This window comes from Rosa rugosa, chromosome 5, assembly GCF_958449725.1.
Source record: "Rosa rugosa chromosome 5, drRosRugo1.1, whole genome shotgun sequence".
In the NCBI taxonomy this organism is placed as follows: Eukaryota; Viridiplantae; Streptophyta; class Magnoliopsida; order Rosales; family Rosaceae; genus Rosa; species Rosa rugosa.
Genome location: NC_084824.1, coordinates 106464 through 126773, shown reverse-complemented (window position 1 = coordinate 126773; position 20310 = coordinate 106464). Strand labels below are relative to the sequence as shown.

At 36.5% G+C, this 20310-nt stretch overlaps 3 protein-coding genes across 3 annotated transcripts; 1 reads left to right on the top strand and 2 right to left on the bottom strand.

Annotated features, from left to right (window-relative positions):
* Positions 1–479: 479 nt before the first annotated feature.
* LOC133709639 (uncharacterized) lies at positions 480–8183 on the bottom strand. The gene is made up of 11 exons (XM_062135447.1): positions 7739–8183; positions 7358–7644; positions 7062–7256; positions 6397–6743; positions 5619–5910; positions 4950–5108; positions 3781–4146; positions 2256–2321; positions 1996–2044; positions 1253–1376; positions 480–691 (listed from the first exon to the last, which is right to left on the bottom strand). The coding sequence occupies exons 1-11, from the start codon at positions 8031–8033 to the stop codon at positions 601–603; spliced, it is 2271 nt and encodes a 756-aa protein (XP_061991431.1). The 5' UTR covers positions 8034–8183; the 3' UTR covers positions 480–600.
* Positions 8184–8438: 255 nt separating this feature from the next.
* Positions 8439–13568, bottom strand: LOC133709641 (phytochrome-associated serine/threonine-protein phosphatase). Its single transcript, XM_062135449.1, has 10 exons — positions 13336–13568; positions 12527–12673; positions 12359–12426; positions 11587–11644; positions 10524–10634; positions 10340–10390; positions 9771–9914; positions 9588–9683; positions 9428–9499; positions 8439–8879 (listed from the first exon to the last, which is right to left on the bottom strand). The coding sequence occupies exons 1-10, from the start codon at positions 13414–13416 to the stop codon at positions 8796–8798; spliced, it is 912 nt and encodes a 303-aa protein (XP_061991433.1). The 5' UTR covers positions 13417–13568; the 3' UTR covers positions 8439–8795.
* A 3914-nt stretch (positions 13569–17482) lies between these two features.
* Positions 17483–20166, top strand: LOC133708408 (uncharacterized). Its single transcript, XM_062133868.1, has 7 exons — positions 17483–17676; positions 17768–17821; positions 18245–18364; positions 18586–18663; positions 18759–18812; positions 19196–19315; positions 19841–20166. The coding sequence occupies exons 1-7, from the start codon at positions 17623–17625 to the stop codon at positions 19967–19969; spliced, it is 609 nt and encodes a 202-aa protein (XP_061989852.1). The 5' UTR covers positions 17483–17622; the 3' UTR covers positions 19970–20166.
* The last annotated feature ends 144 nt before the right edge of the window (positions 20167–20310 follow it).

The following is a 20310-nucleotide window of genomic DNA, read 5'->3' as shown; positions in this document are numbered from 1 at the left end:
TGGGAAATTTCCTACCTTGGATAAGATTTACATTTTCATTCGTTTACATGTATTGATTTGCTAATTAGTTGGTAAATACGACCAAGCTGAGCACGATGAACTCCGGCCTGATTCGGCAAACGAATCATTACACGCCAGTAATTTGACAAGAACAAGAAGGCTTAGGAGGTTAGAGCCCAATAGAAGCAACAAGAACACCAATGAGGTATGATTAGAAGAAAGCCCCATGGGGGCTGGGCCGCTGGGCACAGTTTGAGGGTCAGACGGCCAGTGGAAAAGGGACTTCCCAATCCGAGCAGGAGCCATATGACAGCAAGAGTGTACTTGGAGTTGGAGTAATAGCCTAAAAAACAGTAAGAAGCAATTTTCCAAAACTTACAATCTTTGATTCGGATCCCAGATTTCAATTCTTGAGAATTTAAATCTTCACTTTTCCAATCCTAAATAATATTGTCTTAGTAAAGTTAGGCGACAGAAAATGTCGCCAACAAGATAAATGCCAATTCAAACTTTCAAACACAATAATGTTACATTCAACAGAACTACAAAGTAATTGCCAACAAAAACGTATTGCTGAGAATGTTACATAATTTGTAAGAATTATTTCTTTGCAGACCCTAGGTCAGGAATCAAATCTAGAGCCTTCATAATGAAGGAATAAATGAAGGCATCTTCTTGAAGCTTCTCAAATCTGTACCAAACAATAATAGTTGAAGAAACCAGCGTTAGTTCAGAACAAAGAGCATACTGAAGTACTTCAGTTCCAATTTTTTGTGATGACAAATAAAGTGAACATGCAGAAGTAGGCTACCAGCAGCATACACAAATCTAGCCTTTCATATTGGGTCTCATAATAAGTTGAGATTTACATAGTAATTTGGATACTAGAAGTAGAAATTCAGTCTTATAATAGGTATTCGGAATTGCCATGACAATTATGTTAGAAAACCTTGATCCATATGATAAACTTTAACACATACAAAATTCTAGAACTTTGCACACAAACTGTCTTCAAATATTTAACAACCGAAAGCTACCTATAAGGAGGTCATTATTGTTATTATCAGAAAAGAAAGAAGTTCATCTTGACAATGAAAGGTAGATATTAGTCACCTAACATGTTGCGGTTTCGTTATAGTCATACATGTGCCTACTAAGATATTGTTATATCCAAAAACCAAATAATAAAACAAATCAAAAAGAGAAGACTACCGGTGAATAGCTTCAAGTATGATAACCAAAAGAATATTACCTCCCTGACTTTGAAAAATGCCCAGCACCCAGTTCACATTTAAACAAAAGGATGTTCTTATCAGTCTTCATATCTCTTAATTTTGCCACAAATTTAGCAGGTTCCGAGTACATAACACGAGGATCTGTTTCAATAAAATCCAGCATTTCAGATGGATTGATATCAGATATGAAATAGGAGAAGAATACATCAGTTAGATGTGATATAATAATTTGTAATCTTCTTGTCCACTATAAAGGGAAGCCTCATCCATGGGATCAGACCATCCAAGAAGCCCCATTCTCAGATATCTAAACATTATTGTGCTGAGTTGCTGAGGAAGAGTACTATTATGTTGCAGTTGCAAACAAAACCTTATTTTTCAGTTTTTTCTGTTCCTTTTTTTAGAATTTTCTAATCCATGTAGTTTCCTTCTGTTTAGCTTGTAAGGTATTTATACTCTATATAAACCGTCCTAAGGTTTGATTAATGCATCACATTATCTCCCCTAATCATCATGAGACCTAGTTTTCTTAAATAAAAAAGAGTTCCTTTTACCATACAGCAAGTATTATGTCTCAAGTGTAAAGGAATTGTCTAAGGAGGATGTCCTCTTTCAAAAAATAAAATAAATAAATAAATAAATAAAACTAGATTATGGGATATCTCCAAAATGTATAATGTGAAAGCGAATCATGCCTTGCATTCTCATAATGAAGAAACTAAAGTTCACATAGGCAAAAGTGTTAGGATCTTGTGCCTACCATTTAGACCAGCAGTAACAAGAATGTTTGGATAATTTTGAGCCTTAACCTGCATGAAACAACGCCAATAGATCACTATGGTAACAAAAATAATTGAAGCTTACAATTCATGACATAGAAGTTTGAGGTGATTTTAGCTAGTAGAGGAGAAAATAAAATATCACTATTCTTCTTTTTTAAATATAAAAGAAATGGGAAACATACTTCAAATGATCATACTATGATGCCAAATGAAAGTGAAAAAATTATATTGTCCTCACATTATCAACAGGAGAATATGACTTCATGTAATAGTAGAATTCTTCTCTACGCGGATCACCCCATTCCTGCAGAAACAGAATTTATCAGTGGATAGGTGAATATAAAAGCCTGCAACTCATAAAGACACTAGCAGCAAGCCCAGAGACTGCAGCTGATGAGAGCTGATTGAAAATGGGGGATATAATTAGGGAGTAGGGACAATGCTCGTCACTCGTCCAAATCAATTGGCCGCACCCATCCAAACTATCTTTTATTTGCATATATCATGCGAGGATTTCTATTAGGACTTCCAAATTTGCTCATTTGACCTCTATATCTTTAAAATTATTGAATTACATATATATCCTCTTATAAAATGACAATTATAGACAATGAATTATAATCAACTAGTATTTTCTTTACAACCTTTCCGCCTAGTTTTAACACAAATTAAAGACTAAGAAATTGTTCCAAAACTTTTATTGAGTTCCTAGTCTAGACTTCGTTCAAGGTTTGGTTGGAGGATGAGAGTTTTGGGTGGGAGACGGTGGTTTTTTTTTTTTTTTTTTCTGCATTCATGAGCTGCGTGTTTCTTTCTTTGCTTTTTTTCTTTTGTGTTCCGGGGTTTTTTTATTTATATCAATTTCTGTAACGTTTCATTTTTTAGAAGGGTTAGAAACATAGGAATCATTGTCTAATCATTTGATTTATGACCTTTTGATCAATTTCTGTGTTATGACCGTTTGATTCATGATTTAAAGTTCTAGAAATCTATTTTGGGCATTTTTTAGGGTTGCATGCAAAAAAAAAAAAGGAATGGAGGTGTAGTGAGTGAATTAGAGGTATAATGAGTATTTTATTGTCTTGTATGTGAATAGTATAATTAAGGTTATTTGAGGAATTCAAACGGAGGTTTAGTGAGTAAATATTTGTATTTAAAAGCAAAAAGGAGGTGCGGAGAGTATGAGAGGTCAAATGAGCAAATTTGGAGGTCTCAATAGAAACTCTCATATCATGCATTGTCAGGATCAGAAATTCACATTCTAAATCACTCTTTTTGAAGATCAACACTCAACCAAATCGAAGATTTTAATAATCCAATTGTATCAACTATCAAACAAATGGAGCATTTTGGTAAAACAAAGACTCCTTCAACAAACTGTCCATTGTTTGATGAATTCAATGATTAAGTGATCTCTAATTTGATTGAGTCTTTGCAAAGACGATCTTTAAAGAGTAATTTAGAATATGAACAGTTCCGATCATGGAGCTATGTCACGCGATGGAAAAACTAAGAGAGTTTGGACTTGTGTCCAAATTGATTTACTTTCCTGTTATAGGTAGATGTGTGAAACCAAAAAGTATTTAAAAAGTGTTTGTCAATAGAAGTCCACACAAAGAACCTATGAAGCGCAAAAAAGAAAATTACATATAAAGTTACAGGATCTAAAATTGGAAAGAATGTGTTCCGATATAATATCATAATCTCTTTCAATCTGAACATATAGCTTTTAGTTTGGATCTCATGAGGGAAAAGAAGAGTACCTCCCATTCTGAAGTTGTGAGAGGGATTGTTGGGTCAAGCATTGTAGTCAAAACATCAACAAAAGGCACTCCAGCAACAGCAGCTTTGAACAAATCAGGTCTCATATTAAGAACAGCACCAATGAGCAATCCACCAGCACTCCTTCCATCTATACTTAATTTTGCTTTCGAACAATATTTCTTTTCGATCAAATATTCAGCACAGGCAATAAAATCTGTAAAAGTATTTTTCTTCTTCAGTAACTTCCCATTCTCATACCATTTCCTACCCATTTCACCACCACCACGAATATGAGCTATAGCATAAATAAAACCCCGATCCAACAAAGACATCCTTGAAGCTTTAAAACTGGCATCTATGCAGATCTGTAGACAAGATAAGACAGGAGATTTAGAGATAAAGGATTCCAAGTGAAAACAAAAAAGAACTTCCCACCAAATGGCTGCAAGGATATTTACATGTCTTGCACTAAAAGCGTTGATCAATTATGAATATACAACTAGACATACATGCAATCAATAAATAAAGACAACTTTAGCAACCAACTAAACTAAATTCTCCATGGTTTACCCTGAATAAATTCAACAACTTGTTAGTTGTTACAAGTTACACTAGAATGCTGTTAGTTAGATGCCAGAAGAGTATGCCCAGACTTCTGAGCTGCCCACACTGTCCCTTTAATTAGGATTTTTAACTTTTACTATAAAGAAATAATAATTCTAAGGATTTCCGCAAACATATACAAGACAAACACCAAGTGGACCAGTGACAAACTTCAAGATAGATAAGAATTCCTAAATTATGATCAGAATTACAGATCACATGCCAGAGACAAAAATTCTGCATGACCATAGCAAGAAAACTTTTAAGCTTTTCAAGGAGACGCCTGGGGTTCAAAAGCATACAATTTCTCTTCACATCAGTACTATAATGCGGGGAGTGACTTCAAGGGCAAAGATGGTTCTGATTAGCTTTAAGATCTTCAGATGCCATTTCTTAATTGCCCACTTAGAAGTCCTCATTTTGTATTTATGAAGATCTTGCATTTTGTCTTTAGGATATATGCTTTTCAATATAACCAGACTAAAAATACAATGATTGCAGTTTAAGAAAGCTAAAGAAAGAAAAAAGAACTGTGCATATTTTAATCTATGAATTCTTTTGTTACCTCGTAAGAACCATAGCCATAGAGTAGCAATGGATCAGATCCATCAAGCTTTATAATGTCCTTCCTGTAAACAATTGATATTGGAATCTGAGTACCATCTGGAGCACTAGCCCATTTCCTTTCAGTAACATACTTTGATTCTTCAAAACCTCCCAAAACCTGAGAATACAATAGACAAAATACTGAATAATACAATGGTACGGCACTATGATATAGAAATTCAAGTCTAATTAACAATAAGAAAGGGGCAACAATAGACCGGATGTCAATTATCTTAGAGTTAGGACAGTGCTGTACAGCCCAATCATTTCCCTAACACTTGTCTTTCCAACTCTCTCTGTCTCTCACATGGGATGAATCCCATTGTCTAATGGATCTTATCACAGTGACAATATATATATATATTTTTTTTAGAATACACAGTGACAATATTGGGATACAAAGAAATAAGAAAAGTAGTTTATGCATCTACCAATAACTTCATCAATATTCCAAAACGAAATGATAACAGCATTGACTTGGAAGTATAAAAATAAGACTTTATAATAATACAACATTGTAATTAACACTTCCAGCAGCCAGGATTTAATTTCTACTTTCCCATCAAATCACATTATCAAACCAATAATGTAAACAAGGCACAATAGTAAAAACCAAAATGCTACTTACAGTTTCAATCTTCTTCAAAACAGAAATGCCAGTCTTCATATCATAATCATATACAGAGGGAGGTGTTTTCATTGAGCTATAAGAATATCGTAAAATGCTGGAACTATATTCTGATTCTGATGGATCTACAGAGTATGTGGGATCCGAAAAATTAACAGCTTGACCACCCTGAAGTCTTTTAAGTGGTTGTCCAACATCCGGCAGGTGATAGATAGTGACTTTTGGTAGGCCGTCTTCACGCTCATATACAACAAGGTGATCACTAAAAAGACATAGATCCTGAATTTTAACACTAAACAAAATTCCAAATTAGAATGTTTTCAGTGACATAGAGATCATGTCTGCTAAGAATAGCTAAGGTCAAATGTCTTTGGTCAAATAAAACAAAAATATTGCCCATTCTGAGCAAAAATGCTGGAACAGACATGCATGTGTAAGCAGTAATTGGACAACATGGCATCTGAAGGTGATAGATAGTGATTTATGATACACCCCCTTCATGGTCATTTATATCAAACTGATCACTGAAAATATGTATTTCCTGAATTTATACACTGCAGGATATTCTAAACAAAGAAGCAACAAAAAGATTGCGGATGCTAATAATATTGAAAGAAGAAGAAGAAGAAGGAATGGGGGACTGAACACATCTCACTCGGTCCATCTTTAGATATCTCTTTTAAGAAGTTTAAAGATACAAAAGAAAACATAGGAAGTGATATTATGCTGCCAGTGCAAACGAGTGACTAAAGATAAGAATTCAAAATTTGATTATTACCTCTCCCTGTGGGGAAGAAGAACTGTAGTTTCAGATGTATTTTCCACTGAACAGGCAACAACTTCAGAATTGAAAAACTGATCACTTCTCCTCTTTATAAAAAAATGATTTCCTCGATGGCTAACAGATGTATCAATGCCATCTTGACGAGGAGTCAGAACCACAAGCCCACCTTCAGGCCTCAAAGCATCAAGGTAAAAGTTGAATCTTGTAGTTTTACTTTCGGATGCAACAAACAAGAACTTTTTGCTCTCGGAAGCTTGAAGGTCAAGAGAAAACATATCGTCCTTTTCATGATAGAGGCAGGAGTCACTTGACTGTTCTGTTCCCAACTTATGTAACCATGCCTGATAAAAAGAAAGAAAGCAAGCTGTAAGCTAAGGGGAAAAAATGATTAAACAGCATTATACTCAAAAAGACGGAAAAAGAAGAAGAAAGAAAGTGGAACAGAGTGTATGTAATGATTCTTTTCTGCGTGAAGCTGTGAGCCAGATTAGATATTAAGGCATAGCCTCTCGGCTCACCACAAAAAGACACCGGAATAAAGTATAGGAAATTTGTCAGTTAAATATCTTGCAGAACCGCTTGAAAGCAAGTCGAGTAGCTGTATGAAACATGGCATCTCAGGAGAAGAAAGGAAGGGCTTTTAAGTAGAAGTAGCAGACCTTGTGAGGCCGGAGAGTGGCATCCATTGTGATATAAGCCAAAGCATCATCGCCAGCCCATTCTAGATAGGATGTTACATTGACTAGAGGTTGACCCACAGGAGCTCCAGTGTCAGCGTAAATGACATAAACTGTATAAATTTCATTTCCTTTGGTATCTTCTGCATATGCCACCAATTTGTTATTTGGACTAACCTGGAGAAGAATTTACAATAGCAGTTAATACTCAATCAAACAAGCAGCTTTTACGGAAATCAATGCAATCAGAAACGGTTAAAGCAAGCAAGCAGGATTACCTTAAATGCACCAATGCTATAATAGGCATGAGTTTGAGCCTTGATATTCTCATCCAAGATTACATGCTCGGGAGGAGCATCAGGTCCGATGGGCATGGTATCATGTACAGAATGATGAGGAGCCTCATTGTTTGGTACTAGGCGTCGACAATGCTGACAATACTCCTTACCTAGCAAGGTCCTTGTATAGTAATAGTAGTGACCTTTTCGCTCAGGTGCGGATATATCATCCTCTTTGATCCGCCCTCGGATCTCAGCAAAAAGCTCTTGTTCAAATTTCTTAGTTCCTTGTATAATAATATAATGTGCAGTTAAGATTAAATGTAATGTGCAGTCAAAATGAAACAAACAAACAAACGAATGCGAGATGCGAGGGGATACCGGACATGAGGAAATTAGTGTAATCGTTCTCCTGTTGAAGATAAGAGAGGACGTCAGGGTCGGAGCGAGAATCGTCGCGAAGCCAATAGTAGTTGTCTACTCTCACGTCGCTGAACAACTCCATCTTATGCTCCACCTTCTTCGCCACCGGAGGAGGAGTCTGGTGGCTCATCCTGACTGATGACGACGTCAAAGGCCGGACGGGGACAATTGCCGACGACACAAGCAGTACTGAGAGTGGGAACTTCACAAACAGGCTCTGCACTCCACTACGCCACAGATGCGTTCTCCTCATCACTCCTTCCTTCTTATTATATATATATATATATATACTTTAACCTCGAATCTAATTCCTTTTTCTAATACGGCAATACCTCCGTCGACCTTTCCATTTTTTGATTCGTGGTGGATTATCTTGTGTATTTTCTGGTTGGCTTACAATGCGCCAATAAAAAAGATGCAGAGTTCCATCTATTTATTGGGTGGGTGGGGCCTATATTATTAGTTTATAGCGTCTCCTCCCACATCTTGTTTGCGGCTACGGGCCTACAGCTTCATAATCTTTCCTTGTTTTTTTAAATACAATTGCGGCACCTCCCCATTTATGTGGCGTGCTCTCTATAGTTCTAAAAATTGCTCTCAACTTTGAGAATTCAAGTCATGAGTAATTGCTCTCAACTTTGAGAATTCAAGTCATGAGTAAAACTGTACAAGCAAATTCTCAACTCCAAATGGTGCCAACTAAAGAACAAAATGCTAGTTTTGCTGCGTAATAGAGCAAGACATGATGATGAATCCACAGACAAAAGTAAACAAAGGAATGTACCGGGAGATTGATTAAGAATTGAATAACAATTAGCAACCCTAATACACAACCGAGGAATGTCAAAATGTCAATAGCAGCAGCCAGACCAGATGGGAAACCTCCAGCCAAGTACAAGTGACATCCACCCGACAGTGACATATTCAAGGCTCTTCTCTGTTACAGTGCTCTCAACCACCTATACCAATACTTCAAATAATTATACAAATGATGCAGCCATTCAACTCCAAATGATCATAAGAAATAAGGTACTCCTGTTCTTGGTCCTCTCATCTGGTTGTTCTCCTCTGTTTCAGTGAAGAACTTCACTTCTCTCTCCTGTTTCAAACCACACAAGATTAAGTATCACCAACGGCAAAGAGTTGCATAATCCACATCATTAACACAAGCTGGGTATACTTGGTTTGGCCTTCAATGCAGGTTAATGAAATTTTCTTCCTATAGAGGGAATCTTATCCCTACGTTACATGCTTATATAAATGCAAATATAACAATAGACACACTATGAGCAATCTCTCATAATAAGCTCTCGTAACTCGTAACTAATACTGACCTGAGGTCTATAACAGAGCACTGATTACTACTTATTCACTTGATGAAAGTTATTCTCATGTCATTGCCACATGGAATGTGAATATATCACATTAATAGGTTTGACTATAACAACATATGTAGTGATTTATTCACATTTTCAAAATGATCGATAACCAAGAATAGCTAGTTTGGAAAATTAGAAGTGGTAATAGCCTGTGCTAATGATGGTAGTAGACAGATATCCTAAATATCATACAAGTGTGAATCAGAAAGTTCCCTCAATTCACCAAAACATTTTAAAAGAAGGTAGTTGATGAACTTGAAATGTTTACCATATTCTCGTTAAAACTTAAAATAGAAGCTACATTCCCACATCGGTAACAGTAATTTGGCGCAGACCAGACCTGCACAATTCAAGAACCGAACCAATCAATTGGTCTATCATCTAAATTGTTTACAAACAACACAGTTATAAAATGTTCAGAATCTCACAGTTACAAGGCCTTTATCTTGAAACATGTACTTAAGACCTTCTTGAACGAGTTGGTGTGCTCGACAAACCAGATCAAGATTATTTATGTGGTTGAACTGCATGAAAGGAGCAAAACTATTTCTGTGAGGCGACTTTTAAAAGGCAGGGAACAATCCTAGATAATTTGAAATCAAGTTTATTACCTCAGAAGTGACTCTGGACCCAAAAAGCCAACCTGCTCCACGTGGACTTACTGCCCATGTTTCAATATCTTCAGGATCACTCCACATGAGATCACAAAATGGCCCCTCATGTGGAATTTCACAATTTCGCTCAATGACCCTAATCTGTCAGAAATAGTGTATAAAAATGTGTATCATGGGAATGGATGATTAGCATAGGCAACCGAATTGAATACAAAAGTATTAAAACATATATTTGAAGACAAAGCCAAATATATGATGAGCCTAAAGAATGACATAAATTGTGCAAAAGATAGTTTGAACACGCAAACCACATAACTAAGGAATTTTTAATCACATCCTTGCCAGAAGCCCTTATGCTTCTTTCTTCTTCTTTCCCTCTCTCTTTTGTGTGTGTGTGTGTGTGTGTGTGTGTGTGTGAAGAGACAGGATTTAATTGACATAATGAGAAAGAGAAATCAGCAACTGATAGAGCACCAGCAAATACAAAAATATAATACTAAAAAAAATTAATTGCAGCAGTTGCCATACTAATGAAGTTTATATATACAAACTTGAGAAGAAATTACCTGATCAATTGTTCGAATGTCAGGAGAAAGACCACCATGGACACATAGCACCTGCAATGACAATCCAAATAGACTTTTACAATTAAAAAAAGTACTCATGCAACCAATATCTACACATACAGCCACAGACAGAAAGCGAATTATATGTGCATATTTATAAAGAGAGAAGGCGGGAGAAGTTTACAGTTCCATCTATAATTGCTGATAGCGTCAGATAGTCAAAAACATCTGTACAATAGCGCCATGCATTAGCATTTCCATACTTCCTCTGGCATTCATCATAAAAACCATATACCTAGCAAACACAGAAAATATGTATAAGATGGATTAGACAGTTAAATACATCTGATAAGGGAAGAAACCACCTAATAGGGTCCCTTGTCTGAACATAAGGAAGAAAATCATAAAGATGACCTGACCTCCAACAGAGACTTGGAATGAGAAAAAATGCAATCTCTGATAGCAGCATTAATAATCAAATTCATCATAGCATCTCCAGTCAAACCAGAGGCTCCAATACAATTAAAGGTTTCATCTTAGAAAGAGGCCCCAAGGGATCGTAGAAGTAAATCCCAGAGGGATGTGCTACTATCTTCCCAAATAGAGTGATGAAAACAAATGACAGAATCTTAGATTTTCAGGAGTTTCCTCCACCCTAATTCCTACATCTATTAAGAACTCTTGGAGATTTCCCGTTCTTCATTTATTCCTTTTACCTTTCTCAAAGTAAACAAATTATATGAAAGCAGAAGTGTTCCCAGTGCAAGAGGATATGCCACGAATATCACTAGAAAAAACAATTAAACGTAACAAAGGAAAACCCTACGATGGCAGAGCAGTTAACGTGGAAGCCCATAGATGCCACTTATAAAATATGAAAAGATAATGACTTAACTGCTGGACTGTATTCCTTTAATCCTTAAAGGTCATACCGATCCTCTCCTTCATACATCTTGTCCCTTTCCAATTCCATCTATAATTTAAAGATGCTTTCTTAAAATAAGATACCAATTTATATACTGAGATGTAATTCATTTCTCAACTCAATGTTTTCCACACAACACATTTTACAATTGTATCCATTTTATTATGCCTCCACAAATGGCAAACTTGTAATCTCTTTGCATTCAAATACTTGAGTAATGCCTCAAGAAGCTCTCATGTCCATCAAATTTCTGAAACCAAAAAAGTATAGACTTCGTTCTAACCATCTTCAGAAACAGTATACAATCAGTATAAGAGCATACCTGGGTAAGTTGTCTGCTTTCATGATTACCACGCAAAAGCGTAATGTTAGCTGGATATCTACAGAATATCAACAATAAAAGGAACATTAGTTTCTTGAATAAGCATGTATCTGTCATATATTTTGATTGCAAAAACAAGGAGAAAATGGACGAAGGTTAAAAGTTCATGTCTAGAGCACAAAAGTTAGTCTACATGACATCTAGAGCTTCCCTTCTTAGTTAATGATACTTGGCAGTTGGAATATTTCTTAAGCACAAGTCCTTGTTCAAAGCATGATCGTTATATGTTTAAATTTTTATAACCACACAGACCTACATCAAACAATGCCACCTTGCAATAATGTGCTCAATACAAAATCCACATTGCAATTGCTCTACAGCATAAAAAGATAATAATAATCCACAACATGAAACATGTGTTTCTGTATCTGTAATTATGTATGATTCTTTTCCCCCAGTTATTTGTACAATAGAAATTCCTATAAGTTATAGGTCTCAGAACTCTTTCTTATCATTCAAAATTTATTACTCGACCAAATGATTTGTAAATTTCTAACACAAATTTTTAGAAGTGGTAGACTTCTGGGTCTCTTTCTTGTTACTGAAATGGACAATTCAATACTGAAATAGAAGACAACCTGAAGCCATAAAAATATCAATAATATGATGCAGGATAACAAGAACAAAATAAATAAAGGATTATATGATTGAAGCATGTGCATGACAGCAGTTTAAGACCCATTCTTCCACCACAACTCCAGGATATATATACCTTGCCTTAAGAAGCAAAAGGATAGTGAAAACTTCAAGACTATTGTAACCACGATCCACAAAATCGCCCTGCCAAGAATTGATAGAAATATTAAACACCTTAGGAAACATGTTAATTGATGATGCTGTGTAGAGATGCAATCAAACTAGAGAGAATAGAGAAGCATACCATGAATATGTAATTGGTCTCTGGTACATGGCCTCCAGTCTGGAAAAGTTTCATTAGATCGTGAAACTGACCATGAATATCACCACAAACAGTAACTGGACTGTTTACAGGCTGCACATTGGACTCCTCAATAAGGATCTCTTTTACCTGTGAAATGTTGCAGTGACGATTAAGGATGGTAAAACTTATATACATCCTCTAAAGAAAATAAAAAATAAAACCTGAAACTATTCATGGAATGTTATTCTACGAGCAATCACCAATCACCGTATAAAGGTATAGATAATTACTAATACCAGATAAGTGAATAAGGTTTTGCCCAACTATAGATACGGTAAAACTAGTGCATGGATAAATTGGGTCTATTATGAGTAAGAGAAGTCATTAGGCATTTCAAGGTGATTTTTCAGTAGCCAAAAAGGGTTGTTTCTGCCAGGTAGAGGTAGGTCATGAAATGTCATCAAACAAACTTTGTTACAGCTATTGTGAACAGGTTGCAAAAGAATGTAAGCAGTGAAGAGAACAAAAATAAAAATTATTGCTTTCAGTTTAAACATATATATATATATATATATATAAGGAGCCCATGCCTGTACTAGTACTAAAGCTGAATCAAGGGTAGCCAAAAATCATTTCAGCTTCAATTTGTGGTCGAATAACGCATAATTATGAGAAAAGAAAACAGTAACATTGAAATCGGATTTCGAATTTATAGAGAAACAAGACCAAGCAGGGAGAGAGAGATCATGAATCCCAATCTGCGGCTGCTTTTAAACCCTAGAAGTAAAGAAAGGAAGAGAAATACGAACGTATTCACATAGAAGTTGAAGCTCGTCCTCCAAGAGATGCTGTCCTTCCTTGACCTTTGAGATCCACTGGTCCAAATCCATCTCTTCCCTCTTCTCTCTCTGTTTAGGGTTTTCAGCAAACAAACCCAAAAGAGAGACGACAACCGTGAATTTCAGAAGCAGCGTGCGATGGTGGTATCAATAACAAGTTACCAAACAAACGGATGGGATGAGATGAGATCTGCCCTTTCTTTTTTTTAATTATGAATGTGGTCTATTCACTATTCTATGTTTGTGCTAATGACACTAATGCCCTACCTTCATGTACCTCCAAATATTCAACAAATTCTCATTTAATTTGTCCACCACATTCTATAATCCACACTTTATGTTTTTTTTTTTTTAATATATTAAATATTATTTAGAATAAATACAATAATTGAGAGTATGAATGTCATTCTAATATAGGAAATAATAAGTGTAAATTTGAGAGTGTGAATTTCATTTTTCTTTAATTTTAGATGTAAAATGATTAGAATCTGTAGTCCTCCAATGTTGCTTTGGGGGTGTCACACTGTCACGTTTGGATTTTTTTTTTTTTTTTTTGTATAAACTTTGGTCGTTGTTGATTAGGCCAAAAAATGGTGAAAACCAATACCGCAATTGGGGACAACACCTCCCTTACCGAATTCCACCTAGTTGAGAGCATCTCCAACCATTTAGTCAAAAGCCAAAGCCATATGCAAAATATGACTCCCCTAATGTCATCACTATTCATTCAATTTTTGCATCTCCAACCATCTTTAGTCAAAAGTCAAAGTCATTTAATAAATTAATCATTTTCAAGAATTAATTAACTACAATATGTAGCACATGCAGCGGGGCCCATCATTTTTTCAGCCAAAGAAATTTGGCTTTCGTTCTACAAACTTGAGTCATTTTGACTCCAGTTATGGCTCAAGAGTCAAAATAGCTAAAGCAAGAGCATGGTTGGAGATCCCTCTACCAAAAAGCCAAAGTCAAAATGACTTATAGCTAAATGGTTGGACATGCTTTGATATAGCCACTGTCAAAGAACGATGGCTCGTCTTGAAAAAATCCAGATCAGCCACTAGAGCACGAGAGTGAACAATTGTACTACGGCCATAGAAGGAGTCAAGGTGAAGACATCCTGAGAGGGCATGTCCGAGGCCACTGAGCACATCGCCGCCACAAGCTGGCAGCCCTAGGGTTCCATTTTTGTCTTTATGAAAGTATTATATATACTAATTGTAAGAGGTATATACTATTCAAAGTGACATGTAAGCAAATGAATTATTTGGATGAAAGTTGGCATTTTCATATCATTTTCAATGGTGTCTATTTTTTGTTTTAAAGTTTGTTAAAAATGAATATCTAACAGTTACTTGGTGTTGTTTTTTATCTTTCAATGGTGAACAAATTAGGGTTCATGAGAGGTCTAACAACCTTTTTCCTTTTCTCGTTAGATAGCGCCCAATCCAAGAAGAAGGTGATGAGCGGTGGGGCTTGGAGTTTTGAGAAAGCACCAATTTGTTTGGAGGAGTATAATGACGTTAGAGCAACTCCAACAGCTTCCATATAATTTATGTATAATAGGGAAGCAAAAGTTAAAACTTTAGCATATTTTTCTTCTCCAACTCCAACAGATTCCCTATTTTACAGTAATCTCTAAAATCTCCATATTATTCCTTAAATTTTAGAGATTGTTGTAAATATATGAAATTTGGTTTTCTCTTTCCTCACTTTCCCTAAAATAGAGAAAGTTATAGGGAATCTGTTGGAGCAAAAGAGGCTATTTTTTCCCTAAAGTAGAGAAAAAATCAAAATATGGGGAAGCTGTTGGAGTTGCTCTTACATCTCTATTTGATGTTTATATGAAGCATGTTAGAATATGAGTTACTGTCTCTGAACTTCTCCCGACTTTCGAGGAGCCTAAGAACTTTAAACTGGTCGAAAATCTTCTGGGAGGTTTCTTGGATTATGACAAGACTATGTTCAACAAGGGAGTGGCTCAAATCCTTTTCTATAATGATATTTTAAAACCAATTATTCTGGAACCTATAATTTTTCTTACTGCATATATTGAACCTGTTCTGAAATTCAAATTTGATCATCTGGTTGGTAGAAGTTTGAAGTGGGGCCTGGTTACTCACTATGACTTGAAGTGCATAGAGGTGCAGAGTGTGGTGCAGCCTGGCCACACCAGTGGAATATGTATTCCAAGGAGGGCAGCTCCTTCTCATCCTGGAGCCCCATCATTTATCATATATACTCAAATTCCAAGCAGTTTATCCTCCGCTATATTTGCTTATCTTCAAATGCCTTTTACGTCAAAGGAGAAACGTATTGATTCTATCTGTCGCTTAGAAGGAGTAGAATAGAATGCACTTACAGTGGTGTAGGAAGCAGTGGTACTGACCACAAAGAAGCAAAGGGGACACAATAGTGGTGGTACTCCATCACTTAAGAAGTTACAATCACTATCGCTACCCTACTATGAAAGTCGAGGCACTGGGACTTCAGGAGTCTAGTGGTGCAACTGAGGAAGGAGTGATCTTGAAAAGAAAGGTTGGTTGACCTATTGGTGGTAAAAATAAGAAGGCAAGAGTCCCAAAGAAACAAGGTATTGGATCTATGCGTCTCACTTACCCCTATGCCGATGGTGGTATGGATTGCCCTAGTACGGAAAAAACATATTTCTTTTCCCTATATAATGGACTTTAGATATTCAATTTACTTGATTTTTAGTTTTTTCAAGTGTACAACAATTGAGTTCTTTAGGGTTGGGGTTTTCAAAACGGTTTCTACTGCTTGTCCGGCGGCCATTCTGTGCCAGCGACGGCGCCATGCCTCGCCGGCATGAGGTAGGAGCAGCCGGATGGGCCTCTGGTTCTTTTGCTCTCTGCTATGATAAGCTTGGCTGTTTGGGTATGGTTTTCTTCCATTCTCTGGTGGCGGCGCTGTTGGTATTGATTGCTGGCCCGCGCAGATCTGGTGTGGGCTGGGGGATGGCTTCGGGGCTACGTGATCTGGTTGGGTCTGTCCTTAGTTGTCGTGGTGGTTATGTCTGGTGGAGCGTCGACATGATGGTGGTGGGATACATTGGAGATGGTGGAGGTGGATGACTCTTGGCTTATGGAGGCTGCGCAGAGGTGAAGGTGGTGTTAAGATGTTGATTGACGAGATCTGTGGCATTCTTGACTGGGTTCATGATGTGTGGCGGTGGTTGGTGGCTCTGTGGGCATGGAGTCTGAAACTAGGGCGTTGGCTTGGGTTTGGGATGATGTATGGACTATGGAGCTTGGTCAATCACCGACGGTTGGTTGGATATCAGGTGGTTAAATCGATTAGGGCAGTGGCTGTGCAGTGGGTGGGTGGCCGTCCTTGGGCGGGTGGAGGTGGCGGTGCCTGAGCGGTTGGTCAATCATGGTAGGTTCTTTCAGTTTTTAATTAAGGTTTTAGTTTCAGGTTTTTTGTTAGGTCAAATAAAGCGTCCCTACTCAATTGAGCTAGGGTTTGGAGGTTTTGGTCGTGTTGTGGAGCCATCTATATGGTGTTACTCCTGTGAACAATATGTTACAATTTCGATGCTGTTTGGTTATCAACGGAAAGGCGGATTTCCCTTGCATGGGGTCTGGCGGTTTAGGGACACGGTGTGGAAGAGGGTGGAGTGGTTCATCTGGATGTTGGTGACGAGGTCGTATTGTGACACTCGGGATTGGTTATTTTTCTTTGTAGCCTGGGGTGATAGGCGTAAAAATTGGTTAGGGATTGGACCTTTTCGGTTCATGGATGTTACTATTAGTAGGAATATGTGTCGTGGTGTTGATACCACAACCGGTTATTCCAATGCTTTGTAATTTTTTTTGTTATTAATGGATTATATTTCTTCTCAAAAAAGAAATTTTTTTTTCTTTAGGCGCGATTGAAATTGATGTGATGAGAGAGTTAGGTTAATTAGGTTTTTGTCTATTTTATAAAATAAAAGCGGTACCTGTCATATTGGTAGTTTACTTGGTCTCTAAATATTTAATCGAGGACAAAAATTGATGTATATGCTGTTATGTTGATTGGTCAAGAAAGTTAAAAAAATAAAAGTACTTATTATCACCAATTTTTTTGTTGAATTATAAGATTATGGTAAATGGGATAAACAATAATTTTGGTGAAGGACCCTTAATAATGTTATTAGGCGCCAGGCGATGAGTTGTGGATTGCAAAACGAAATTCCTCGGAACGATATAAATTTGATTTGGGATTGAAAAAGAGAGAGAGGAGGAGCGGGTGATGATGGTGGACTCATCTTCTTCGGCCATAGACTCTTCGAATATCGGGTTCCAGGTACCCCCTTCTAGTTCTAGCCGTAGGGTAGGGTTTCTACAGATTTCGAATCACCATTTTTATTTATTTATTTGTTTCAATTTGGATGCAGCTTTTGAAGAAACATGGGTGGACAGAAGGAACGGGTCTCGGTGCTTCCGAGCAGGTCTGTAATTCTCAATCTTTCTTGCTCTACTACTAGTTATTGTTGTGGAAAGAATTGAAACTCTAGTACATTAGCTCTTGAAAATTATCAACTTTCTCACAATCACTTATGTTTCCTTACAATTCCCAGTAATATCTTTTAGGAGGTATTGATCTGGTATTATACACAAGGCCTAAATACCTTTACTCTAGTTTGACAGCAACCTCTCAGCTAGTTCTGGGATTCTTGTCAAGTACTGTCGCCTCTTCTATCAGCTTTCCTTATTCACTTGTAACTAGCCTACTTTTCCCACAACTTTTCTCTTTCTAGGTTGGAGTATTATAATTTATGTGATTACATACACACATCCTTGTCTCTGTGCATACGTTTTCTTTTTCTTTCTTTGAATATAGACCAAGTTACTAAGTTTATTGGTGTTAACAGGGTAGGTTAGAGCCCGTGCAAGCTTACTTGAACGAAAGCAAACGAGGCTTGGGAGCGGATGCACCAAAAAAAAGATCATTGCAAGTTTCAGAAAATGAGTCTAGTGGAAAGTCCGCAAAGGTTTGTATTCCAAATCTTCATCTCTCTTGCTTTTCAGAATGAAAGCCTGATTGTAGGGTGGCTGTTAACAAATTATGCAATCAGAAAATCGTAAAAACAAAACACAAGGCTGCCCCCGCCCCCCCAATTTTTTTTTGGGAATATGTGTACAAATAAGCAATCTAACACAAGACCATATTCCATATCTAAATGATAAACTCAACTTCACAAATTGGGTTCAGGAGGAAGAAAGAATAAGAAAGGATATGACGGCTTCAACTTCATCAACAGCCATTAATTCATCCAATATAGGCTTTCAGGTATCTACCATTTATTTTATTTTATATGATTTCTCTATTATTTTGTGCTTTTGGTTTGCTGATGTAACCATTTACTTGTGACTGGTGGTATGCAGCTTTTGAAGAAACATGGTTGGAAAGAAGGAACTGGTCTTGGCATTTGTGAGCAGGTAATTATATTAATATCATTCTTACCCTTTCTGTATTTACTTTTTATTCTCTATAAATTACTTTTGGTAAGAAACAATGCCTCATCATAGATGGAATCTAGGTTTTTGTCACTATACAAAATGAAAGGTAAAAATTTCAGTGAAATCCAGACCTAAGTTTTTTAAGTTCATGAAACCTGGCCTTTGTTTAAAGCAATAGTGTTCATCTCTTAAATACAACGTTCTAATGAATAGCACCTAGGCCATCATATTATACGACATGTGAAACATATTGAAGTACGATGAGGGGTTTGCTTATATTTTCTTTGATTACCTTATGTTTGTGCTAAATGTTACTAGTTCTCTAGATAGAATGTCTGACTAGTTAGTTTAACATCAAACAGGGAAGGTTGGAGCCTGTACAAACGTACTTGAAGAATAATAAGCGGGGACTGGGAGCAGATAAGATACGGAAGGCTTTAAAGCCCCCTGATCCTCCTGCCTTGAATCAAAAAAATGACCAGGTGAGTTCATCTAAATGTGTAGCATATAGCAATAATTATAAATAAATAAATAAAAATTTGCTTGTTTTGTGCTCTCGTGGCAATGAAGTTATCTAGAAAGGTTTGATGTGCTATTGAATTCGATGAAGAACAATACTTAGATGAGGGAGCTTCTCTAGAGAGGATCAATTGGACCATGTAAGAGGCTAAAAATATTGATGCAGTATACAAAAATCTTCTGCCAAGGACATGTTTATCGGTAGCAACAACAGTTATAGAATTACTGAGAAAAAATGGAAATTCTTGGGTATATTTTACTTATGCCAAGATCTTGGTCATAGAAGGAAGAACAAAGTTTATATGACCATTTTAACTGGCCACACTCTATCGTTCAATGCCTTTTATTTGATTTTATTTATTTATTAAATTTTGTTTTTCTTTTCTTTTCTTGTTCAAAAGGGAAATCAAAAGTTGATTCTTGAATCTATTGTTTATACCTTAACCTACATATGAGTTGTACTTATTTACAGTTGTATTGGTTTTCAGGAGCTGCATTCAAAAAAATCCAAGGGACTCTCAAAGAAGATGAGGAAGATGCGGGAGTTAGAAAGCAGATTGCAAGAGAAGGAATTTGAGCGGGCCTTTTTCAGGGAATTCTGGCCGGATAATGTCTGACATTGCCTTCCATACAGATTCTGTAACAACTTGCTTAGCAAATTTAGATTTTGTACAGGGATTTACTTTTTCCTTACTTTATTTTCCATTCAATTAAATCTGCAGATAATAGCAATACTATTAAATCTGCCTTTTATACAGATATTGTACAATACTATAATGCTAAATGAATTTTGCCACCTTAACTTTGCCTTTCATTGTTGAAAGTACATAGTGGCAAGAGGCATAATTCTAAAGCTCATTTTGGCCTTTGCACGTATAGCAGAAATTCAAGTTGCCAAATGTAGTTTGTTGTTTTTGTTATTCTAAGTTGAGTTTGGTTTGGGAAGAATGGAAGATCA